The 27,380-nt window shown below is 42.2% G+C and overlaps 1 protein-coding gene across 2 annotated transcripts; it reads right to left on the bottom strand.

Moving 5' to 3' along the window:
* Positions 1-1,301: 1,301 nt before the first annotated feature.
* On the bottom strand, positions 1,302-27,113 carry tmem255a (transmembrane protein 255A). 2 transcript variants are annotated; one of them, XM_034181776.1, is made up of 11 exons: positions 26,842-27,111; positions 26,684-26,788; positions 16,499-16,641; positions 13,555-13,617; positions 9,951-10,040; positions 8,338-8,403; positions 8,074-8,162; positions 7,817-7,888; positions 7,305-7,467; positions 2,420-2,569; positions 1,302-1,547 (listed from the first exon to the last, which is right to left on the bottom strand). In XM_034181776.1, the coding sequence occupies exons 2-11, from the start codon at positions 26,757-26,759 to the stop codon at positions 1,410-1,412; spliced, it is 1,050 nt and encodes a 349-aa protein (XP_034037667.1). In that variant the 5' UTR covers positions 26,760-26,788; positions 26,842-27,111; the 3' UTR covers positions 1,302-1,409. The 2 variants fall into 2 exon arrangements, with proteins under 2 accessions (XP_034037667.1, XP_034037668.1); XM_034181777.1 differs by lacking the exon at positions 7,817-7,888 and having other exon boundaries at positions 26,842-27,113.
* Between the last annotated feature and the right edge of the window lie 267 nt (positions 27,114-27,380).

Raw genomic sequence — 27,380 nt, 5'->3', positions numbered from 1 at the left:
TTGGTGTAACAGTTTATCTTCACCCGCGGGGGTAAAGTAGTAGAATGATCCTGCTCCCGAGCCAGATGGCAAAATACACAGATTGTGATATTTTACAATTTCTGCTCTGATCTTGACAAAATACAGCGCAGATTCATCGTGACGATGTCACATGATTGATATGAAACTGAACTTTTTCTGAGGAATTTTCGCTACTTTAAATCACTTGTCTGTGATGACCTGCCCCATAAAAGTGTGAAAGATTGAAACAAATAAACCAAGAATAACAAGTGTTTATGACAGGAATCAGATGAATTTCATATCATCATGAGATACTGAATAGTTGGGCACCGTTTGTACAGCTGCTTGTGCCCTGCAATCACAGTGGGTTGGGCTGCTGTGTGTAATGAAGGTTTAGAAAAAGACAGCAGCAGTATATGATGGAGCAGTCTACAAAATGAAGATTGACAGTCGAGTTTTAGATTTAAGACTTCTCTGATCTCAAAAATCTGTGAAGGTTAATAAAAAAAATCATGATTTATCATAGTTTTAAATGTATTTTCTGTATTATTTTGAGTGTATTTTTTGCTTGGTACTTTACTGTGTTTATTATTATTAAAGTGGCATGAGGCCAGAGTAAAAACCAGTATTTTAAAGATGCCCCCCCCCCCAAAAAAAACATTTTCCTGTATATAAATAAGATTTAGATCTATACTTTGGTCCACCCATCAACCACAAAACGAACACTACATATATTTTTAATCTGAAAATAATAATGACAAAGTTCAAACTGTGATTCCAAAATGCCATTTGACATCTAGTATCAGGTATCCAGGAGAGAAGATAAACTCTTACACCTGAACCCAATCTAAATCAAATTTTGACCTTTGAACACAATGACCTTGACCTCAGTGATTGAACTCTGGTAAATGTGACCTCACCTGGGCAATTCAGCAGCCCACGTACATATGTGCACCAAGTTTGAGGGAAACTGGCATGAAAAATGTAACTGAACTTCACCAAGACTAATCCTTTAAGGGCACTTCCAGAGAGCTGGAGGAAAAGAAACAGTGTGACATGATGATTGACCCTAAATAACAGCAGGCTTTTTGTTGCACGATAGTGAGGCGACGGCACGCGGCAGCACCACCTGTCTGTCTTTATTAAGGTTGATCGTTATGTAAACAGTCGTGGCTTTGAAGGGTTCTGGATGTGTGCATATGCACGTGCACATACAGGCCAGAATGAGACTGGTGCCTGGAGACTGGAAAACTTCTCATTCGTTGTGAGCGTGCTCTTTGGTCTTCCCTCTGACCATCTTTTTCCCCCTTTCTGGACAACTGTGAGGAGAAGGTGCCTTTAAAACACACGTTTTGGCACCAAAAAATGCCCGATACCATTTCAGGCGTTGTGTTGAACGCATCGCCGCCTCAGGGGCTGTACGGCGGCGGCTTCTCATCAGGGTGGGTGTGAGGTGGTGAATAGCGTGGAGGGATCAGGGTGGGCCACAGGTGGCTCGCTCCAGACTGAGAGTCATCACCAGAGGAGTCAGGAAACATATAGGAGCACTTAAAAAAAAAAAAAAAAAAAAAAAATCACACTGGGTTATAGTTGTATTCATTGTAATTACACACATATATTACATGTGTGTGTATACATACACATATATTTATATATAAGACAACACAAGGTTGTCTTAGTGAGGGGGAACTGGCTGATATCTGAAGGATGAAGTCAGAATTAGATTTATTTGACATATTTTACATAAAGACAAAAGCTCACATGCTGAAAGAAAATAAAGATTTTCTGATATTCACAGCACAGTAAATACAACGCCGTGCCAAAATTCAAGTTTTATATTACACAACCATCATGATGATATAAGCATACTTATAAATTTGTTGTTATTTTTTTTTTTCATGTAACATTTTTTGGGTGAAATTTGTTCATTGTCGCAGGCGGATTTTTAGTCAGGATTTTGGTGTCAAATGATTCTCATCATACAAAATAATTTTTGCATTACATCACTATAAACTGAAAAACAGGTTTTTAACTATGATTTTTTTTAAAATATTATGTTAAATTGAGCTATTATACATGTAAAAATAAGTAGACAAAATTGCTGCCATGCTACTGAGATACGGCGATTAGTGATTTGCCCTGGGGCCATAGGTGAAAACACGGATTTCTGGTTATGTCGTGGGGTGGTGATGGTTGAGAGGTTAAAGTGGTGGGCTTGAGACCATAGGAGCCTATGTTCAAACCCCATTACTGTGTAAAATCACTAAGACTCCTTGAGCAAGGTACTTCATCTACAAGTGGCTCATGGTCTGCAGGTGGAAGCAGCCTGATGTTGGTGTGTGTGTGTGTAACCTTCTCTATAAATGCAGCCCATTTTCAGCAATAACATTTTTAATGGGATTAAATAGAATCTTTGTACCTGCAGGTCGTAGGCTGTGTAAGGTGGCAGACAGGGGGCGGTGTTGTAATACGAGTTGACGGACGTGGTGGGCAGAGGAGGCTCCGAGACCACTGGGGCCGTGCTGATCGGCTCAGGTTCAGAGGAACTCTCTGAGGCAGGAGAGGGAATCTAGAGAATGTGATAACAACACTGTTAGTGATGTTTGATATGTACAGTGAGGAAAATAAGTATTTGAACACCCTGCGATTTTGAAAGTTCTCCCACTTAGAAATCATGGAGGGGTCTGAAATTTTCATCTTAGGTGCATGTCCACTGTGAGAGACATCCATCCATCTTCTACCGCTTAGTCCAATTAAGGGTCACGGGGGGCTGGAGCCTATCCCAGCAGTCATAGAGCGCGAGGCGGGGTACACCCAGGACAGGACGCCAGTCTGTCGCAGGGCCACAAAATAGACAAACACAGACACACCCACACACACACCTACGGACAGTTTTAAAGATTCCAACCCACCTAACCCGCATGTCTTTGGATGTGGGAGGAAACCGGAGCACCCGGAGGAAACCCACACAAACACGGGGAGAACATGCAAACTCCACACAGAAAGGCCACGGGAATTGAACCCACAACCTTCTCGCTGTGAGGCAACAGTGCTAACCACTAAGCCACCGTGCTGCCTGTGAGAGACATAATCTAAAAAAAAAATAAAAATCCGGAAATCACAATGTATGATTTTTTTAATAATTTATTTGTATGTTACTGCTGCAAATACAGTAAGTATTTGAACACCTACCAACCAGCAAGAATTCTGGCTCACACAGACCTGTTAATTTTTCTTTAAGAAGCCCTCTTATTCTGCACTCTTTACCTGTATTAATTGCACCTGTTTGAACTTGTTACCTGTATAAAAGACACCTGTTCACACACTCAATCAATCACACTCCAACCTGTCCACCATAGCCAAGACCAAAGAGCTGTCTAAGGACACCAGGGACAAAACTGTAGACCTGCACAAGGCTGGGATGGACTACAGGACAACAGGTAAGCAGCTTGCTAGAAGACAACTGTTACTCAACAAAAATATAAACGCAACACTTTTGGTTTTGCTCCCATTTTGTATGAGATGAACTCAAAGATCTAAAACTTTTTCCACATACACAATATCACCATTTCCCTCAAATATTGTTCACAAACCAGTCTAAATCTGTGATAGTGAGCACTTCTCCTTTGCTGAGATAATCCATCCCACCTCGCAGGTGTGCCATACCAAGATGCTGATTAGACACCATGTTTAGTGCACAGGTGTGCCTTAGACTGTCCACAATAAAAGGCCACTCTGAAAGGTGCAGTTCTATCACACAGCACAATGCCACAGATGTCGCAAGATTTGAGGGAGCGTGCAATTGGCATGCTGACAGCAGGAATGTCAACCAGAGCTGTTGCTCGTGTATTGAATGTTAATTTCTCTACCATAAGCCGTCTCCAAAGGCGTTTCAGAGAATTTGGCAGTACATCCAACCAGCCTCACAACCGCAGACCACGTGTAACCACACCAGCCCAGGACCTCCACATCCAGCATGTTCACCTCCAAGGTCGTCTGAGACCAGCCACTCGGAGAGCTGCTGAAACAATCGGTTTGCATAACCAAAGAATTTCTGCACAAACTGTCAGAAACCGTCTCAGGGAAGCTCATCTGCATGCTCGTCATCCTCATCGGGGTCTCGACCTGACTCCAGTTCGTCGTCGTAACTGACTTGAGTGGGCAAATGCTCACATTCGCTGGCGTTTGGCACGTTGGAGAGGTGTTCTCTTCACAGATGATGCCAAGGAGATGTGTTGCACTGCATGAGGCAAATGGTGGTCACACCAGATACTGACTGGTATCGCCCCCCAATAAAACAAAACTGCACCTTTCAGAGTGGCCTTTTATTGTGGGCAGTCTAAGGCACACCTGTGCACTAATCATGGTGTCTAATCAGCATCTTGATATGGCACACCTGTGAGGTGGGATGAATTATCTCAGCAAAGGAGAAGTGCTCACTATCACAGATTTAGACTGGTTTGTGAACAATATTTGAGGGAAATGGTGATATTGTGTATGTGGAAAAAGTTTTAGATCTTTGAGTTCATCTCATACAAAATGGGAGCAAAACCAAAAGTGTTGCGTTTATATTTTTGTTGAGTGTAGAAAGTGGAAGAAACACAAGATGACTGTCAATCTCCCTCGGCCTGGGATTCCATGCAAGATCTCACTTTGTGGGGTAAGGATGATTCTGAGAAAGCTCAGAACTACACAGGAGGACCTGGTCAATGACCTGAAGAGAGCTAGGACCACAGTCACAAAGATTACATTAAGTAACACATGATGCTGTCATGGTTTAAAATCCTGCAGGGCAGCAAGGTCCCCCTGCTTCTGCAAAGGGGACAGGACAACTCCACCGTATTGAAGGGAGGATGGATGGGGTCATGTATTGCAAGATTTTGGCAAACAACCTCCTTCCCTCTTTAAGAGCATTGAAGATGGGTCATGGCTGGGTCTTTCAGCATGACAATGACCCCAAACACACAGCCAGGACAACTAAGGAGGAGCTCCGTAAGAAGCATTTCAAGGTCCTGGAGTGGCCTGGCCAGTCTCCACACCTGAACTCAATAGAAAATCTTTGGAGGGAGCTGAAACTCCAAACCTCAAAGATTTGGAGAAGATCTATATGGAGGAGTGGACTAAAATCCCTGCTACAGTGTGTGCAAACCTGGTGAAAAACTACAAGAAAGTTTGACCTCTGTAATTGCAAACAAAAGCTACTGTACCAAATATTAACAATGATTTTCACAGGTGTTCAAATACTTATTTGCAGAAGCATTGTGATTTCTGTTTTTTTTTTTGGATCATGTCTCTCACAGTGGACATGCATCTAAGATGAAAATTTCAGACCCCTCCATGATTTCTAAGTGGGAGAACTTGCAAAATCGCAGGGTGTTCAAATACTTATTTTCCTCACTGTATATATGATACGCATCAAACAAGGTATACACACAGGCTTTTCATCCTTGTTTCCACTAATAAGAACTAGACCCCAGAAGAGGAGAAGACCCGTCCGTGTCACCAGGGGTCACCTGCCCTGCACATGTACATGCAGCTCTGGCTGCAGCAGGTACATGTGGGCCATGTGCAGTAGGGCATCCTACACAACACACTCACTCTTGTGTGACATCATAAAGCACTGTAAAGTACTTTGCAGCACACTGCTCAGTGATGGGCCAGGTAGTCAGTTTCCTAGTTCTGGAATGGCTGAACATACCTGACCCATGTCTTCCCTTACCAAAAAGTAGTACATGCAAGTATGTTTCAAGTATACTTCCAGTTTACTTTTTATATACTTATCAGTACTATTTTTTGGTAAGGGTTATACTGCAGAGACGACAGTGTCTTGGATAACTGATGAGTAACCAAATGTTTTAGAACCACAGTGCTGAACAGCTTCCAGCATAGAAAGCCAGTCGACACTGTGTCCTGGCAGCTGTCCACATAGAGATAGTTTTGTTAGGCACATCGCAACCAATCTCTGCAGCAATATGCGTCTGTATCCCTGTGGAAAAATAAGACTGGAGAAAACTTAAAAATGGAAAAGGTAAATTCACAGTTTTTAGGGCCCTATTCATGTTAGAACATCATTCTAGTCAGTGCTCTACACTCTAAAACACTTCAAAAAGAAAAAATTTCTAGGGATCTTCTTAAGTAATATCAACTGAGTAAATGCCACAAGTCTTTTAGAGTAAATCTAACTAATTTTAGTAAACCATTAAGTTATGTACTTTAGTTGACTTGATTTTTTCCCCTCTAAGTTAATTAAGTTGAACCAGTTAAATTGACAGATTTTAGTGTTATTAAGTTTATTTTTAGTGTTATTTCCTTTCAGTTATTCTAACTTCTGTGTTGTTCTTCCATTCTACTCAGAAACATCTATGCAAATTTTTACCCTTTTTTTAAGGATTAGTAATTCAGCTCACTTACATCAGACTAAATTACAGGTTGCAATTCCAGTTTTATGATCAAACCATTTATTTTAAAATAACGTACACAACCTACATCCAACTGTTTTTTAAACCAAGTCCAATTATGTATCAATATCCTGTAATAACTTAACTCACTAAAATGTGTTTATGTAAAAATAATTAAATAAATTGATGCTAAAATGGCTCTTCAATTTAAGTTGGATTTCTTTCAAACAGCACAATCATCAAAGGTGAGTACACTAAATAAAAACTAAACAATAATAATAATAATAAAAATATCATTATTTAACTAATTAATTTATGCCCAGCGATGAACTGGCATCCTGTCTAGGGTGTACCCTCTCACCCTATGCTGGGATAGCCTCTAGAAAACCTTTAGATCAACTTTATTTGTTCATATTCATGTCATAAACATTGATCATGAACGTGATTCATTCATCAACTCACTACCAATAAGAAATGTGCATTTAACAAAGGTCAGTCCTAACTCTCTTTAATGCTTGCAGTCGCTGACCTGAACACTACCTCTTCCACCCCACTGCCACCAGTCAATCCCTGTGTGATGCCTGGAGGTAGGCTCCACCCCTGCCTTCTTCCAGCGGCAGGATCCGTATACCTACATACCCCTACACTGTCGTGATGGGGGCCTCCAACAAAGAATGTTCTAATATTCTGTACATTATCACCACAGATTAAAATCTTTCTTGTCTTCTGAGTCTTTATGGTAGAATAACATTGAGCAGAATGGAAATGAAGCCAGGAGATATGTCGTCCAAACTCAGAGTCAAGTGTGACTTGTTGGAAGTACTTTTTTGTGTTTATTTGAAGCCTTTGTAGGGATAAGTAGGACCCAGTTGTTTCTTTTCTTCATTTCTATGTTTCTTGACATACCATGTCTTTGAAACCTCCCAGCACTGCAGCAGTAATGATGCCCAGGAAGAGTGCCACGATATTGAGGATGGTCACGGACCATAACAGGTGGTAGAGGTGCACGACGTCCCGGCAGCTGCTCACATCTGTGTACTCGTGGTAGCCTCCGATCACGTCTACCCGGCTAGACCAGTGGGTGAGACAGAGGGGACACAGCCTACAGTCAAGTCAGAATAGTTGCCATCAAGCTGTCGGTTTTCAATGTTGAGGAATGTACAACAATGGCTCTGCGTGTTTGTGATGAGGACACAGTGATGGACACGGTGCATGAGGTTCAGCTGGTTTCAGCCCAAATCTGAGCAGAGAAACCTGCTGCCAGAGAGCAACACTGACAACGAGGGACATTTGGTGGGACACAAACAGCACATGCAGTGGAAGTGACACCCAACAACACATTTATATTTACATAATTACTTTTGAAACTATGAGTTGACCAATAATGGCCATTAAGGGGCGAGAAGAAAGGGACCTACTTCCAAATCATGGATGATTTCTTAAATTTTTTCAAAACATCTTTATTCTGAAGTCCCATAAGAGGATGCTGTCTGAAACATAGGTTAAAAAAGAGCGCATTCCAATACAATCAATATTCCCACAAAGAAGAAAAACAAAAGAAGAAAGTTGAACCACAATAATAGCACATCAGTACAGATCCAAATTCCAAACAATCAAAGCAACACAGCAAAGCACGTAGCCAGAGTCTGAGGTTTGAAAAGTGCCGCAGACTCACTTCCCACAGTTGTAGAGGTCGCAGCAGTAACATGTGTTGCTTTTCACACGCAGGTTACAGGACACACGTGATGATGTCTGACAGGGGACCTGAAGGTCAAAAAGTATTAGACATCATATTTGAATTTACCATGTACACACGTGACGTGTGCGTGATGAGGAGCCTCGGTAACAGAGCTCAGGTGTAAAACACGAAGCCAAGTGAGGAAGAATTAAAAATCACATCATATTTCTTTAAACAGACACAGAAGAATGTGTTACTTACGTCACGGTCAGATGCTGTGTCACTGGAGTGATACTGACAACGACCAGCGTATAAGGGCCCGAGGTTCTGTAATACAATACACAACAACAACAACACTAATAATAATAATATTCATTGTAGCCTACTTTTCAAGTATACATTGTAAAGTGTTTCACAGCAACATAACTACATAGCTTTAAAAAAGGTACAATTAAATCAACATATAAGAAATAAAGAGGATATAAAGGACCGATATACAGTAAGGAATAATTAAAATGACAAATAAATAAAGAGGATATAAAGGACCGATATACAGTAAGGAATAATTCAAATAACAAACAAATAAATAAAGAGGATATAAAGGACCGATATACAGTAAGGAATAATTCAAATAACAAACAAATAAAAAAGAGGATATAAAGGACCGATATACAGTAAGGAATAATTAAAATAACAAAAAATAAAAAAAGAGGCTATAAAGGACCGATAAAAGGAACAGTCAAAATAAACAAATAAAAATACTAGAAAAGATAGGTTAAAATAACACTACAAAACAACAAATAAAAACAACATAAAAAGAAATAAAGAGGATACAAAAATACTATAGTTCAGCTTATTCTTGTGAAAGTTGGTGGATTTGGTTTCTGTAAGAACTCTTGAACATTTAGAAACGTATAGCACCATGAGGTGACTTATGCTGTAGTTTGGCACTGGAATAAATCATTTAATGTAATAGTCACAAATTATGTTTTGATGCACACACCGTATCGTGAATAAAAATAAGAGGGAATGTGTGTTGCCATTGATTTGTGCATGCAGATTAGGAACCAGGGTTTTTATATTATATTATATATATATATATATTTCAAGTACATAACGTACTGAAACAAACAGCTGTCACTAATATCTAATTGGAGAGAATTTCTGATTTATTTATGATTCCACATACAATAATTTCTTACAGTTTGAGCAAGCAAGTAAATAAAATCAACATAATTAGCTACACTAAACTATGAAACAGCACGACACACTAATCAGCCTAAATAAATGGGAAAAAAACATCATGAAATAGAAGGCTGAAGAATGCAGTAGAAAAATTCTAAATGACAATATTGGTAAAAAAATAATAATGTATAATCCACCACCTGCTGATCCTCCTCTGTTCAACTGGTTATGGAATGATGTTGCTATTGCCTCCTGCTTTTTCATTAGAAAGCGAGGCTTTCGTAATGCATTAAAACACTGTTTAAAAGCAAATTTTCCATTGGTTGACACGGCCGGGCTAATGGTGCTGCTCTTCCTTTTCAACCAGTAATAGTTTAATTTAACATAATACTTTTAAGGGTGCATTAGTGGCTATTTATTGTTTAGGCACTTTACATTACTGAGAATTGTATCCCTCAAACACAAAACATATTTGCTCTGGCGGTTTGGGTGTGGCACCTTGCTGCAGCCCGCTGTATGTGAGTGATGCCCTGGCAGATAATCTGAACACTCTTTACCATGAAGCCTATGCACACATTATATATTAAGCTTTAATGCAATAGAGTTCATTGATACGGTTGTTATAAATCTGAGCGTATTCATATACATAATTGATCAGCTGAATAAGTAGATGCTTTAGTCATACTTACAATGTGCCTTGCTGCAAAAACACCGTCTACAATAGCACAGCAGAAAGCAGCCACCACTCCAAAACTGATGAAGACGATGGATGCTACTAACTGTAACACAAAACACGCACAGGGTTGCTTTCACCAGTGACTTATTGCAATGACATTAAATGAATCTGTAATGGGTTACTAATTTGCTTGGCTGAGTATGAGACTGTCTGACTGAAACAAATCAGCGACAGTGCCGCAGCTGTCGCCATGCAAATTTGTGTGTGTGTGTGTGTGTGTGTGGCACTCTGCCCAGCTTTTTAAAACCGATGCAACCCTTTCCCCTCGATGGCCCCACTCGCCTCTTCCTTTCACTCTTCAATGAAAGACGGTGTGTATTCAGTTACACGCGGCCCCGCCCTGTCTGCAGCCACCCTGGCTCACAGGAGGGAAGTGGTGCAACTGATGCAACAGATTTGATCACCAGAGGTAAGAAGACACCAGGTATTTGGTGGTCTGTGGCACAACCACTTTCTGCTTCCAGGTGGTAGCAATGCACCTGTACCACGCCTGATCATACCTTACTTTAATGTGCACAGATGAGTGCACATGATCCTGACAACCACCTCAGTGGGTAACTAACAATGACACTATGCACTGTGCACAACTTTGCACCAGGTGGAAGATCAAGCCCATAGTGGCAAATGTTTGGATGAACAGATGCATGGACGGCGCTCCCGACTGATCCCACTACTGATTCTGTGTGAGTAACAGACCTGCAGTGCATTATGGGATATATTTTAAAATAACACAAAACATCATCCTGTTTTCTTCTTTTAATGTTTTTGTACATGCAAACCGTCCACTGACTCCATGAAGTTTTCTCTGTTACAAGTTTGTCAAAATTAGATGTGCATATGTTAACTCATGTCATTGTATCATAATAACACAGGACAGATCAAGTCAGCTCTGTGAACGTGTGCTGGGGGAACATGTCGCCGGAGCAACCACATGACAATAACACACTTACCAGATCATCAAAATGAATTAAAAAGAGATTATCTCCCCCCCCCCCCGCCAGTTCATATAAAGACGGGGGAGAAAACAATTGGGGAAAAAAGTGTGCATCTGCTCGACCAGTGAATCAAAAATGTGGGTCATGACAGGTCATTAAAATAAATGAATAAATAAGTAAATTACTTCAAAGTTCAATCTAATTGATAAAGTCAAACATATGTGGGTTTGTTTGTGTCCACTTATGACTGACAAACAGCTGCAAATGATCATGCAATATTAATATGATCGTAAAACGCAATTACTCATACTTTATGTGCATTTTTCTTAATATAGTTTCTCAGGTCCTGCGACTTGTACTCTGGTGCGACTTATATACCAAAAATAAATAAATAAATAAATCACACATATAAATAGAACCCAATTTTCATATAGATTATCATTAAAGAATAAATCCATCACACATTTAATTTATTTATGATGTTTATCAAATTTTCACAGTTTTGAATGCTTTTATCATGTATTAATGTGTGTAAAACATTGCACAGTGCATCCGGAAACTATTCACAACGCTTCACTTTTTCCAAATATTATGTTACAGCCTTATTCCAAAATAGATGAAATTAATTAATCCCTTCAAAATTCTACTCACAACACCCCATAATGACAACATGAAAAAGTTTTTGAAATGTATGCACATTTATTAAAAATAACAAACTAAGAAATCACATGTACATAAGTATTCGCACCCTTTGCTCAGTACTTTGCTGATGCATCTTTGGCAGCAATTACAGTCTCAAGTCTTCTTGAAAATGATGCCACAAGCTGGGTGCACCTATCTTTGGGTAGTTTTGCCCATTCCTCTTTGCAGCACCTCTCAAGCGCCATCAGGTTGGATGGGGAGCGTCGGTGCACAGGCATTTTCAGATCTTTCCAGAGATGTTCAATCAGATTCATGTCTAGGCTCTGGCTGAGCTACTCAAGGACATTCACAGAGTTGTCCTGAAGCCAATCCTTTGATATCTTGGCTGTGTGATTAGGGTCATTGTCCTGCTGAATGATGAACCATCGCTCCAGTCTGAGGTCAAGAGCGCTCTTTCATCCAGGATGTCTCTGTACTTTGCTGCATTCATCTTTCCCTCAATCCTGACAAGTCTCCCAGTTTCTGCTGCTGAAAAACATCCCCAAAGCATGATGCTGCCACCACCATGCTTCACTGCAGGGATGGTGCCTGGTTTCCTCCAAACATGATGCCTGGCATTCACACCAAAGAGTTCAATCTTTGTCTCATCAGATCACAGAATTTGTTTCTCATGGTCTGAGAGTCCTTCAGGTGCCTTTTGGCAAACTCCAGGTGGGCTGCCATGTGCCTTTTACTAAGGAGTGCCTTCCATCTGGCCACTCTACCATACAGGCCTGATTGGTGGATTGCTGCAGAGATGGTTGTCCTTCTGGAAGGTTCTCCTCTCTACACAAAGGAATGCTGGAGCTCTGACAGAGTGACCATCAGTTTCTTGGTCACCTCCCTGACTAAGGCTCTTCTCCCCCAATCGCTGAGTTTAGACAGGCGGCCAGCTCTAGGAAGAGCCCTGGTGGATCCGAACTTAGAGGCCACTGTGCTCATTGAAACCTTCAAAGCAGCAGAAATGTTTGTGTACCCTTCCCCAGATTTGTGTCCCGAGACAATCCTGTCTCAGAGGTCTACAGACAATTTCTTTGACTTCATGCTTGGTTTGTGCTCTGACATACACTGTCAACTGTGGGACCTTATATGTAGACAGGTGTATACCTTTCGAACTCATGTTCAATCAACTGAATTTACCCCAGGTGGACTCCAATTAAATTGTAAAAATGTGTCAAGGATGATCAGTGGAAACAAGAGGCACCTGAGCTCATGGCAAAGGCTGTGAATGCTTATGTACATGTGATTTCTAACTTTTTAAATACATTTGCAAAAATCTAAAAAAAAAAGAAGTTTTTTTTCACACTGTCATTATGGGGTACTGTGTGCAGAATTTTGAGGAAAAAATGAATTTCATCCATTTTGGAATAAGGCTGTAACATAAAATGTGGAAAAAGTGAAGCGCTGTGAATACTTTCTGGACGCACCGTACATAGTTTATAGGCTGTATCAGTCTTGAGAAAGCCTGTGCCAGAATCCTTCTACTGTAACGATTAAGATTATTAATAGGAACACATTTTCTTGGTTAAAGATGCCACAGCTCAGACATGTGAAACACATGTTGAATCAGAATCCAGCATCCAAATATTGCTGGGTTGGAGGAAAACGTGCCACAGTGTACATTAAGTCTCCACTTCAGACTTGCTGCAGTTTCCCTTCTTACATTCTAGTACGGACATTTGCTGGCCTCCACTTACACTCTGCTATTTCTGGCTGCAAGCATCTTGAAGCCCAGCCTATGTGCTTCTACTGAGAGAAAATCTGAACCCCTACTGCAGTGAGAGTTTTGGACTTTTGCCCCCTTTTGAAGCAGTAAGCGGCTGTGAGGTGGCTGGTCCTGATGTGCAGCTTCATGTTGGTGTTTTGTGAGAATGTGAACTCAAAGAGACGCGAAGCTCTGTAAGTGATCTCAAAGCCCAAAGGTAATAGAAATCCTCTTACCATCTGCCTCTTGTTTTCTATCAGATGAGCGCCGATGATTCCCAGAAATGAGCCAAAGCCCAGCTGAAATAAGAGCAAACTGTCTTTAGGGTTTCTCATTCCAAGCAAAAGTCGTGATCAGACCATGGAGTTAATTGCAAGGCATTTCTAACGTTCTCCCGAGACAACATGCTCACCGCACTCTCCTCACACTAATAGCAAAAATGTACTGTGGATTCATTTACTGTAATTTCTGAGATAAATGCGTGTTCTCCAGCTCTTTGTCATTTTATAAGCCATATCCATCTTTTATATCACTCACCTCATCTTCAGCCGCTTACTACAATTAAGGGTTGAGGGGTGGTGGTGGGGGGTCACAGGACGGACAAACAAACACGGGTGAGAACATGCAAACTCCACACAGAAAGGCCACAGGTGGGAATCGATCGCACGACCTTCTTGCTGGCAACAGTGCTAACCAGTAAGCCACTGTACTACCCGTCCATCTGTTATGAATAAACCCAAAATTGTTTTTATATCGCGATGATTTCAAATCCAGCCTTGTGTCACCCACCAAATGTTACGTATTTTCGGCTCAACATCAAGCAGAAATGAAATAGAGTGTTTTTTGTCACATTCAGTACTTTCACTGGTTTTCAGGTCAGGACTATTTTGATTAGTTAATGGATCATTTGTTAAAGTTTGTATCTGGAAATAAAATACTCTTTAAACCCTGAAGTGATGCATCTCAATTCTCAACACAAATGTTTTTTGTTTTCTTTTTATTTTCTGGGCCTGCTGCTTTAAATGGAAAGATGCTGCTGCTTGCCACGCCGCCCCCCCCCCCCCCCCTCCAAAGAATGAGTGAGCACTATCAGCATCATGACTGGACACTTGGAAATCCTTTGATTCTCATTGCAGAAACAAAGCAATCAGCAAACAGGATCTAAGTTCATTAATCAGAGTGGATCCTGCCTTTGATCTTTTATCCAGATCACTCACCTTTGATCCTGAAGCTTGATTTTGATCACTCTTTATTCATCCTGATCACCAAACCTTTCTGATCCTGTTTTTTTTTTTATTCTTATTCCTTTAATTCTGAGTACTGTTGATCTTTGATCCTGATCACTCATATTTGATCCTGTAGTCAGACCTTGATCTCTCATTCTTGATTTTAATCACTGACCTTTGACCCAGTTCTGCCTTTTATCATTCATTCATATTTGGAACCCCTTTATTTTAGGTCAGGGTCACGGGTGGCCGTCTCCTATCCCGATGATCACTGAGCAAGACATGGGGTAAACCCTGGACAAACTGCCAGTCTGTCATAGGCTGATACACATTGATAAAAAACCCCTTAGTCACAATCTCACGAAGGTTAATTTAAAGTGTCCAATTCATCTAACCTGCTTGTCTTTGGAGGATGGAGGAAGCTGAAGTATTTGTCTTTTATCTTAGATTATAATTCTTTTAATTCTGATTACAGGATCAAAGTTATCAGCAACCAAGATGGATATTCAGCAGCTGGGGTGGGTCTTACCCTTGATCTTTGATTGGGATCACCCATCTTTGATCCAGAGGTTAAACACATACACATACACACACACACACAACACACACACACACACACACACACACACACACACACACACACCACACACACACACACACACACACACACACACACACACACACACACACACCAATGTGAGAGCGCTGCCATGCAAGGCACTCACTACATACTGGGAGCAACTCAGAGATGAAGGACCTTGCCCAAGGTCCCTTAGTGATTATCTGGTGTTGTTGGGGTTTGAACCAAGGTTTCAAGCCCACTGCTTAACCACTTGACTATCACCTCCCACTGTGTTCAGCAGTGGGAGGTTCTTCATGTTCTTCATGGATCCCACCTTTGACATTTGGTCCTGATTTCTTTTATCCTGATTGCTTATCTTTAATCCCAAAGTATTGATCTTCATCACTGAGGTTTGATCCTGATTCCCAACCTTTGATCTTGATCCTGTAGTTTATCTTTGATCATAATTCTTTTAATCCTTTACAGAATCAAAGCTATCAGCAATCAAGATCAAAATTCAACACTCGGGGTGGATCCTGACTTTCCTGATCGCCCCATCTTGAGCCTAAAGTTTGAGTCTTGGTTGTAATCACTGTGCTTTGATCCTGTTTGCTAGCCTTTAATCATTGATCACAATTAGTTTAAACCTGTTTGCAGGATCAAAACAATTAGTATCAGTGTTCATCAATCTGGGTGGATCCAGCCTTTGGCATTTGATCCTAATTTCTGTGGTAGTGATTACTCAGCTTTGATGCTAAAGTTTGAACCTTATCACTCAACTTTGATCCTGATTGCGGATCTTCAAGCCTGATCCTGTATTTGATCTTTGTTATAATTCCTATAATTGTGATTACATTATCAAACAGTTAGCAATCTGGATCTCATTTGAGTCTTTTAGTTCAAAGAATGCCAGAGAAGAGGTCAAAGGATTAACCCATTTACAATAAAACAAAGACATCAATAAATGTAAACAGAACAGTGCTGGACTTTGGCAGAGCTGTGGCCTCTGTGAGTGCCCTTCTAGTTTAAACATGATGCTGATTGATATGAATTCAGGTCAAATTCTCTTCTTCAGTAACTTTTGCAATTCTGTTTGACTTCTTAATGGTCACGGGAGACTTTACAGCAGATAATGTTGGGTTTATTTTTTCCTCCAGACACTAAAAGCTGAAAGCTGTGACAAATCCAGACAATTTACCTCATTCACCCTCTAATGACAGTGATGCTGAATAATGGATGTGGGAAGGACTTCTGTAATGTTTAGCAGAGCTCTGGGCTGCAGAACCTCTTATTATAGACTCTGACATTGAACACTGTTGCAGTGCACACTGCTGCCGTGCATGCTGCTGCTGTGCACGCTGCTGCCTTGCACAGGTATGAACAGATACTCACAATGACTCCTGGGTAGTAGCCACCCACGGTGATGTTCTGGGTCCTGGTCGTCGCAGCCAGGCCGAAGATGAGGATGAGCACGGACACGATGAGCAGCATCACAGTCACAATGATAGATTTCCTTTTTCTCCTCTTAAATGAACCTTGGAGACAACCCACAGAGAGGTAACATTAGGCTAATGCTCGAGCACCACCGAGGGTCCACTAGTCCTACCGATTTATATTATTTGATAGTGTATATTACAACCCCAATTTGATTTTAAAGTTCACAAATAAATACGAGGTCTGTGATGAAAAAAGCGGTCCTTTTTATTTTTTTCAAAATAAATGGATTTGATTCATATTCTGTATAGGCTCTCAGTTGTCCAGGTGGTTCCATAGTAGAGAAGCTGAATCTTCGACTGGACTGGGTTGCTTGACGTGAGGACGTTCGCTTCAAATCACAGAAGCTTCCTCAGCTAAAATTCTTGCTCTGGTAGTCTGACTTCTGTCTTGACTCTTGTAGAGAAGAATAAACCAGAAGCCACAAAAGCTGGAGTTTTTAACCTAACCAGACCCCTCCTACCGAGAGGCCGATTGCTATAGGCTAGTGACTAAACAATAGCTCTAATTAGCACCTATTGTGCACTCTCCTAATGATGGGATGGAACCTCCCCTGATGGCTCCCTTGACGACTCTCCTGATGACGTGAATGACTCATTACCATGAACAAAAGACTGAAACTGCTTAGACCTCAGTACCCCATGGGGGGCGGGTCTCAGACACGCTTTGTCCCCTGTTTACAATGGGGTACTGAGGTCTAAGCAGTTTCAGTCTTTTGTTCATGGTAATGAGTCATTCACGTCATCAGGAGAGTCGTCAAGGGAGCCATCAGGGGAGGCTTCCATCCCATCATTAGGAGAATGCACAATAGGTGCTAATTAGAGCTATTGTTTAGTCACTAGCCTATAGCAATCGGCCTCTCGGTAGGAGGGGTCTGGTTAGGTTAAAAACTCCAGCTTTTGTTGGCTTCTGGTTTATTCTTCTCTACAAGAGTCAAGACAGAAGTCAGACTACCAGAACAAGAATTTTAGCTGAGGAAGCTTCTGTGATTTGAAGCGAAACGTCCTCACGTCAAGCAACCCAGTCCAGTCGAAGATTCAAGCTTCTCTACTATGGAACCACCTGGACAACTGAGAGCCTACACAGAAACACTGTGACCACTGTGGGCATGATGCCCTGGCACTGGTACGTAAGCTGGAAAGGACTGCTAAAAAGACAGGTAACTTTAGAAACCACTTACGATTTAACCTAAGATGCAAACAAAAACAATGTTATTCCCAAATGCATGAAGCAAAAGGCACTAGAAGCAGGTCACACAGCAGAAAAGATCCAGCACAGTTACCTTAGGAGGATTTTTGGGTCTTAGAATTAGAAGGCTTCATTTAAAATATTAGACCTCCAAAATAATCTTGATAGTCTTTACAAAAGGTAGAAACCTTAGTGGTGGAAGAGGCCCATAATAAGATTACAAAGTTCATAGTTAAAATTCAAATGGCTGAGCATTTAAAAAGTAAGGAGCGGCAAATCAGGAAGTTTCACAACCTTTTAGTGCAGAAAAAGGGCGTACTTTCAGGGGGAGTAGTTTTAAAGATACACCCAGACAAATTAGTGACAACAGGGAAAATTGGGTAAAGAATCTGTCCGACAGGGTTCTTACACAGACAGAAAAGGATGTGCTCGCTAAAGGACTAAATTCTCAGTGACCCCTAAACATATACCGACAGTAGATTACATCACTGCAGTAGAGTCAGCCATTAAACATAACAGTTTGTCAGAGTCAGAAGCTGGGGACCCTCCGTCTAAGAGTCACAGCAGTGCTTAACAGTGCTAGCCTCCTCCGTCCAACATCACAGGAGAAGAACAGAAAGCTTTGGCAGCACTGCAGAAGGACCAAAGCATCCTTATCCTGCCAGCGGATAAAGGCAGATGCACAGTGGTCCTGAACACATCAGACTACGAGGCCAAGATCAACAACTTGCTCAGTGACTCCAGTACATACAAACGTCTGAAGAGAGACCCCACGAGTGGCTATAAGAAGAAAATCATTAGCTACTTCCAAAACCTGGAGAAAGAGGGACTCATCGACAGGCAGACATACTACAGACTGTACCCGGGGGACACCACCTCCATGCATCTATGGACTGCCCAAAATCCACAAACAGGACGTGCCACTCAGGTCTATTGTATGTAGCACAGATTCCATCACATACAATTGGCCAAGCACCTCAAGTGAATTTTGGCTCCTCTAGTGGGTAACTCAGACCACCATGTGGAGAACACACAAGATTTTGTGAACAAGATCAAGGACCTGCAGCTGGAGGCAGATGAAACTACTATGGTGTCATTGATGTGACTTCGTTGTTCACCTGCATCCCCACCGCTGAGGCCATCTCAGCTGTGAGGCAGAGACTGCTGGAGGATGTGTCTCTACCTGAAAGGACCAAATTCACACCAGACCACATCTGCCAACTCTTGGAGATCTGTATTACACCACGTATTTCCTGTTTAGGGGGAGTTACTACAGGCAGATCCATGGTTGTGTGATGGGGTCCCCGGTATCCCCCATTGTGGCCAATCTGTACATGGAGCGAGTGGAGAAGACAGCCTTGACGTTGTTCACGGGCATCTCTCCCAGTCACTGGTTTCAGATATGTCGATGACACTGGGTTAAAATCAAGTACAAGGAGATCGAGGACTTACAAGAACACATCAATTCGGTGGATTCCAATATCAAGTTCACACGTGAGGATGCCAGAAACAACCATTTAGCCTTCTTGGACTGTGATGTTACGACTGGAGAGAAAAGGCAGCTCCAGACAGAGGTTTACAGAAAACCCACTCACACTGACCAATATCTGCTCTTGGCTCAAACCACCCCCTTGACACAAGCTTGGGGTGATCAGGGACTCTTCAACACAGAGCCCTACAGGTGCCCACAACTGCAGAGGGAAGGGCAAAGAACAACAACTTGTACGGAAAGCCCTCACAGTATGTGGGTATCCACGATGGTCCTGGACAAAGTGCAGACGTCCCAGAAAACAAAGAGACCAGATAGACAGGAGACGGAGACAATAAGAAGAGGAGTGTCTCTCCCTTATTTAGCAGGAGTAGGGGAAAAACTACAGAGGATCTTCAGACAGCACAAAATCCCAGTTTACTTTAAACCGGTTAACACCTTGAGACAGAAATTAGTTCACCCTAAGGACAGGATCCTAGTTACAAACAGAGCAATGTAGTGTATTATATCAGATGTCAGGAAAACTGTAATGACACTACATAGGTGAGACTAAGCAACCTTTAAACAAGAGGCTATCCAGCACCGCAGAGAGGTCGCCAGTGGACCTCAGTCTGCAGTTCATCTCCACCTGAAAGACACTAACCACATGTTTGAGGACAAGGAAGTTAAATCTTAGCCAGAGAGAAGAAATGGTTTGAGAGAGGTGTCAAGGAAGCATTCTTTGTAAAACAGTTGAAACCCAGCCTTAACCGTGGGGCGGGTCTCAGACACGCTTTGTCCCCTGTTTACAATGGGGTACTCAGGTCTAAGCAGTTTCAGTCTTTTGTTCATGGTAATGAGTCATTCACGTCATCAGGAGAGTCGTCAAGGGAGCCATCAGGGGAGGCTTCCATCCCATCATTAGGAGAGTGCACAATAGGTGCTAATAAGAGCTATTGTTTAGTCACTAGCCTATAGCAATCGGCCTCTCGGTAGGAGGGGTCTGGTTAGGTTAAAAACTCCAGCTTTTGTTGGCTTCTGGTTTATTCTTCTCTACAAGAATCAAGACAGAAGTCAGACTACCAGAGCAAGAATTTTAGCTGAGGAAGCTTCTGTGATTTGAAGCGAAACGTCCTCACGTCAAGCAACCCAGTCCAGTCGAAGATTCAAGCTTCTCTACTATTTGATTCATATGTTTTTACATCAGACAAGCTTGAACCCTCGTGCGCATGCGTGAGTTTTTCACGCGTGTCGGTGACGTCATTCGCCTGTGGGCAGGGCCTTGAGTGAGGAGTGCTCCACCCGCCCGTCGGAATCTCTTTGTCTGAATAAACCGCTGCGGACGGCGCGCGTTGCTTTATCAACATTTTTCTGGACCTGTGAGGGATATCCGAGTGGACACTATTCGAGAAATTAAGCTGGTTTTCGGTGAAAGTTTAACGGCTGATGAGAGAATATGGGGTGTTTTCTGTCACTGTAAGGACTTCCCACGGAGCGGGACGTCGCGCAGCGCTTCCAGGCACCGTCGTCGGCCTGTTTCGACCTGAAAACATTCTAATTTAAGGCTTAATTCACCCAGGACGTCGTGAGAGAACAGAGAAGATTCAGAACAGGCCGGCATGAGGACTTTATGTGGACATTCCACTGTTTAAGGACATTTTGTAATGAAAGACGTGCGCGCAAATCTGTGTGCGCCGCGACAGAAAAACACCTCCGTGTTGAAAACCATTGTAAAATTCAGGCGGCTTTTGATGGCTTTCAACAAGTGGTAACTGAGAAATTGTTTAACAGCTTGGGCATGTTCCAACTTAAGGTTTCCAACGGAGGTGTTTTTCCTGTCGCGACCCCCCGCTGTCGGGTCCGGCCCGACATGCGACTCTTGCCCGCATGTTCTTTCATTACAAATGTCATTAACAATGGAATGTCCGAATAAACTCCTCATGCCGACTTCTTCTGAAAGTTCTCTGTTCTCTGATGACTTACTGGGTCAACAGAGCCTGAAATGTGGAAGTTTTCAACTTCAAACGGTGAGACGCTGCCGCCTCGAAGCGCAGATCGCCGTCAGGCGCCGTGGGCCGTCCTTAAAGCGACACTACTAGACCAAAATCTCTCATCAGCTGTTAAAATTTTTACAGAAAACCAGCTGAATTTATCAAATGGTGTCCACTCAGTTGTGCCTTACAGTTTTGAAAAATTTTATCAACAAAGCAGCAGTCTCTGAGCCATTCCTAAACAAGAAAAAACGACGAGAGGGTGGGTGACTCCTCACTCAAAGCCTGCCCACAGGCGAATGACGTAACCGACAGGCGTGAAAAAACTCTTGCATGCCCACGAGGGTTCAAGCATGTCTGATGTAATCACACGTGATTCAAATCCATATGGTTTTTGAAAAAAATAATAAGGTCTGTTACTTTTATCACAGACCTTGTATAATACTGTTAAACAGCTAACAAACCAGATCCAGTTTTGTTCAATTTACAAAAATAAAACAATATGATGCTGTTGTACTGTTGTCTATAAATCTGCTGAATGAAAATCACAAATAATGGTAATTCAACATCATTAAATGTTTTTTTAATTGTCAGACTTTTCTAACATTACTTAACCTACTTTAGTGCAACATAGCCTACCATAAATGTAAAAACAACTTCAGCATGCTCTCCTTAATACTAGGACCAGTGGGAAATTCCCCATGCGCCATACCGTGCAAGATCAGTTTTGAGCTTCTTGTTGAGTTCAGTATCGCTGGGATTCATGTTAATCATCCTAAAACACATTTTTCATGATTGTACAATTAACACTTCAGCTTTATTGTGTAATGTTAGTTAAACCTTGAATGAATAAATGGATGAATGAATGTTCTTCTGACCGACATAGGTCACATGTTCTACTCACAGGATACCAAATAGATCTGGGATTAATGCTCTGAGTACATGCCCACAATCCAAATACATACAAGTGAGTATTAAGAATAACATAACACTTTTTTAAAATAAATATTTCAATTGGTGTTGGTGATATTACGCTTCAGACTAATGTTTTAATGAACAGTCTGAACAGTCATGCATTTCCTGCCCGGGCTGTCTGAGTGTGGGGTGATCAGAATACCAGATCAAGGTGTGGTGTTTAAACTCACATTAACTTCTACCAATTTGGTTTACAAATAAACTGAAGCTCACCATGTGTTCGACACAATCAGAACCAGAAAACTGCATGAAAAGCACATTACCTACGTAATCACTTATACGCCACAAACTAGCTGCTATTCTGGTGGGCATGTCCACCTGGTCCACCCCTATTCCTACGCCTATGTTATCAGCATAACTTACCATTTAAGCTCAACACAGTGCAGAAACGGACACGTTTGTAGTATAAAACAATAAATGTTGTTGAATGTTTTGGTAAAATTGCAGAAAGGATTTCTACATGAAATAATAATGTTAAAAAATGACTGGAACGTTCCTTTATTAAACCAGAAAATGCAGCTGCAACTTGAATCAAACTCGTGCAGACAGTACAGCAGATTTTGTGTTGACTAGAGGCCGTCAGACGCTTTCCCATCGAGTGTGAGTATAGCGGCTGCACTTTGCGTTGTGTTGTTATGATTCCGCCTATTCGCTCCCCTCGGGACGCGAACTCACGAGCTCCGGCATGGGAGTCGGACTCTCTAACCAGAAGGCTAAAACCCAGGGCTCTGGCCTTGTGACCAGAGAATCCTTTTGAGCTGTTGGGAGTGAGGTTTACTAACTACATCTGCACAGCGACACCTGCTGGCCTCCGTTACATGACTACATGTGTGTCTACGAGCAAGGCATCAAATTCCACACCTCTTTGAAAGTGCTGCAAAGGTCAGAGCTGATTTGTAAATTCCAAAGGGCATGATATGTGTGGCCGATTTCACTTCTGTGAAAACATGAACACACATCACGTCATAAAGAGGCTCGACTTACGTCAAAAAAACCATTGAGGATAAATTATGGCAGATCTGCTGTCTGCTGTGGCCACCCTGAGTGAAAAACAAGGGACTTACTAACAATGGATCGATGTGCTTTCATGAGCTTACAATGAGCTCTTCATGTACAGATGAGTATGGATATCAGTTCAGGTTCAGGAGTGGAGTAACCATCAGCCACCTCCTGTACATGGATGACATCAAGCGGTATGTCAAGCGGTGAGTGAGACTCACTGATTCACCTCACCAGGATCTACAGCGAAGGTTGTCGTGATGTAATTCAGAGTGGATGAATGGTGACAAAGAAAGGGAAGGTGATCCAGACTGAGGGGGTGGAGTTGCCAGAAGACAGGACAGCGGACATACAGGACAGCTAGAAATACCTGGAAATCCCACAAGTCAATGGGAACCATGATGAAGATGCAAGATGGTCAGGCACAGCCAAATATCTCCAGAAGGTAAGACTGGTGCTGAGAAGCCAGCTCAATGTTAGGAATATGATCCGAGCCATCAATACATACGCCCTACCACTTCTCAGATACCCAGCTGAGATAGTAAGTTGACCACAGGAGGAGACTGATGCCACTGATGTCAAGACATGGAAACTCCTCACAATGCACTTAGATTTCCACCCAAAGTCCAATACCCTGAGGCTCTATGAGCAACAGAAGGGAGGGTGAGGATTAGTGAGTGTCAAAGCCACATCCATGATGAGACAAGAGCATTCATGAATACATCAGAAAGATGGGTCCTACAAGAATGACTCAAACAGCTGAAGACAGACAGTGATAAGGAACAGGAGGAGGAGATGTCATGGAAGACCAAGCACCTCCATGAGACGCAGCATCGACAGATAGAGGAAATGGCTGACATCAATTAGAGCTAACAGTGGCTAGAAAAGGCCGGCCTAAAGGATAGCACAGAGGCTCTGATGATGGGAGCATAAGAACAAGCCCTAAACACCAGATCCTTAGAGGCAGGTCTACCACAGCCTACTGGACCCAAGTTGCAGGCTGTGGAAATGTGCCTCAGACACAGTCAAGCACATAGTAGCAGGGTGTGACATGCAAGCTGGGACAGTGTACACTGAGAGGCACAAGTGTTGGGAATCATGTACAGGAACATCTGTGCTGCATACGGATTAGAAATCCCCAATTCCAGATGAACGACAGCGCAAAGGTCATGTGGGACTTCAAATTCCAGACAGACAAGCAGTTGCTGGCCAACCAATCAGACATAGTGATGGTTGACAAGAGAAAGAAAACTGCAGTTGTGATCAATGTGGCAATCCTAGTTGACAGCAACATCAGAAAGAAGGAGCACGAGAACACAGAGACTACCAAGGGCTGAAGGAGAAACAGGAGCAGATGTGGAAGGTAAAGTCCAAAGTGCACACCTGGCAATTTTAAAGATACACTGGAAAAAAAGAAGCATTGGATCAATTTAAAAAGAGCTTCAGTGGCAAACAATTAAATAAATAAGGTTGCTTCAAAGTAACTTAACTAATATTTAGGCCAACTTGTTACTGAAAGTTGGACAAACATAATTTGCGTGTTACAGACTGTAGTAATTTAATTACATTTTCTCTTCTTAAGTGTATACAAAACTTGGTTTGAGTTCATTTTGAGAGATCTGAGTCAAGCCCTCGCAGGCTTTATAATTTATTAGCAACATTTTAATATGACGAAGATCCTGTTGACATTTTCACGGGTTTGCATGCCAGAAGGTCACAGCCTATAACAGGGAAAAACCAAGGTGTGGAGACCATGGCAGCCCTTGAAGGTGATCTGTTGCTAGGTTTAAGGTGAGCTTGTACCGTGTGCAAAAAGAACTTGCAGCACACCCATATTACAGCTGCAGCACAATGTTGACACTTCCATAAACCCACCTAGTGATGTCACGGTCTGTGATATAGGCTCCACAGAAATACTAGGCAACACCAATGCTCTTGCAAATTTTTTGAACATGTTGAAAACTCAACCATGATGAAAACAAGACCACAGTGCAATAACAGAATATCCTGGTTCAACACAACACTGACTCTGACCCTCTAAGGTCTGATAGGATTCTGATAGGACATGCCCCTGGTCTCCCATACTATGACCTCAGATATACCCAATCAGGTCACAGCTCCCAACCCCCCCCCCCCCCCCCCCCAAACCACCACCACCATCACTTAAAGAAAGATCATCCCCTGCACAATTGAAAATGAGGCTTAAAGTTGCAAAAAAAAAAAAAAAGTTGTACACATGCAGCGATGGCCTTGGACAAACCTGAGACTCTGGAAGTGAAAGAAACTGACAAAGGTGAACCTCGCCTGCTCCTGAATTCCATCATGCATGTGATGATAAGATCATTTCCTGCAATTATCCCAAACATGGTATTCAGCAGGTGACAGACAGGTCTACACACACACACACACACACACACACACACACATCTTCAACCGCTTATCCAAGGTTGGGTTGCGGGGGGCTGGACCCTATCCCAGCAGTCATGGGACGCTAGCCAGGGTACACCCTGAACAGGACGCCAGTCCGTCAGAGGGCCACATATCAACAAACAAACAGTCGTACCTGTGTACACACCAATGGACAATTTAAGGTGAGCAGGAAGACAGCCACAAACCCAGGGACAACACACAAACTCCACACAGAAAGGCCACAGGTGGGAATCAATCCCATGACCTTCTCATTGTGAGGCAACAGTGCCAACCACTAAGCCATCGTACTGCCCCGCAGACATGTCTATCATATACAAAATCAAAGCAAAGTTGCTTTTTGGTGCATCGGATTTAACAAGTATTCTCATTGTGTGAGCGCTTTCAATTTGGTGAATTACAGGACGATGTCATTTATCGTTTTGAGTTATTGTGTTAGACTGGAGGGGATGGATTCATTCATTAACTCACTGCATTTTCAGCGTAGGGCACACGCCTCAGCTTTTCCAAAGACGAGTGAAAATGTGAACTAGCCCTTTAACTGTTAAAAGCTGCTGTCAGATTTTTAAAAGTGTAAAGTCGTGTAACTCCTAAACTGTATAACTGTTTTCAGTTGTGTTGAGTGATTTTTTTAAACAAAAATGTTGATTGTGATAATATTTTGTTGTCACGTACAATGGTGAAATTCTGTCCTAGGTCTTTTGGATCCTTTGGATCTATGAAGCTTAAATATGAAAACGTATCGGTATCAATATCGGGGATGCTGGACCTGTATTTACTTGGTATCGGATCACCCACCTCTAGTTTCTTCACCTGCAGTGACGCGCTGCAGTCTACGCCCCGCCCCCTCCTCCCCCCGCAAAAAAAAAAAAAAAAAAAAAAGAGCAGCGCTGCTGTTTTTAAATCACACCGAGTCTGTTAATAAAATAAAATAAAATGCGAAACGAGCCACGTGAAGGAGCTTTGCGTGTCGACACAAACCGCACCGGTGACCTTGCACACGCACACGCGCTCGCACACACGCGTACCACATACCTATGCTTGTTTCAGAGAGACTCAGCCCGCTGGATTGTAGGCTCTGAGGAGGAGGCGGAGGCATGATGATCCTCATTCAAACAGAAGACAAAAAAACAAAAAACAAAAACAAAAATCACGATTCCGATAAATATTTAAGAGTCGAGCGGCTGCAGCCGCGAGCTGACGCAGGTGGTGCGTTTGCGTGCTTGGACATTCTCTGACAGCAGAGCTCCGACCGCGCCGTGTCCCACAGCCTGTATGTTGTTTACATCCGCGCGGCTAATGATATCTTGGCTCGTCTGCGTCCTCACGGTGTGCTGATGTCGAAGATGGTTTATGTGCGCATGTCGTGTATTCGAAATAAATTAATAAATAAATGTACCTTCTGTGTCGTTATCAAGCTACGGTGCCGACCTGTCCGGTGGTACGTCAACGCCTCACCGCTAGCACGTCACTTTTTCGTTACAATAAAGATGTAAATTGCAGAGGTGTGTATTAAAAATGCCAGCCTTTAGTTGATAGCAAACGGAAACAGAAACTCGGACACAAAAAATATATTATAAAAACTCAACACATAAAATTTGCTAGAACGCAACGGACACAAGAAAGTTTGCTAATCTTACAATAATATCCAATATTACCACCGACAAGTATACGTTTAAAAAGGGCAAATTAAAACTTCACATTGCATGAATTCAAATAAATCCGTTTTTGT

This window comes from Thalassophryne amazonica, chromosome 11 (assembly GCF_902500255.1).
Source record: "Thalassophryne amazonica chromosome 11, fThaAma1.1, whole genome shotgun sequence".
In the NCBI taxonomy this organism is placed as follows: Eukaryota; Metazoa; Chordata; class Actinopteri; order Batrachoidiformes; family Batrachoididae; genus Thalassophryne; species Thalassophryne amazonica.
The sequence above is the reverse complement of the archived record's forward strand: the minus strand, read 5'-3'. Positions and strand labels throughout refer to the sequence as shown.

What these genes read in the sequence shown, in the direction of transcription:
- tmem255a (XM_034181776.1), bottom strand. Translation starts at nt 26,759, where the DNA reads ATGAGGATCATCATGCCTCCGCCTCCTCCTCAGAGCCTACAATCCAGC. An exon ending in TCTCTCTGAAACAAGCATAG is followed by an intron (nt 16,642 to 26,683) that starts GTATGTGGTACG and finishes GTTGTCTCCAAG; the next exon opens with GTTCATTTAAGAGGAGAAAA. An exon ending in TAGAAAACAAGAGGCAGATG is followed by an intron (nt 10,041 to 13,554) that starts GTAAGAGGATTT and finishes TTTGTGTTACAG; the next exon opens with TTAGTAGCATCCATCGTCTT.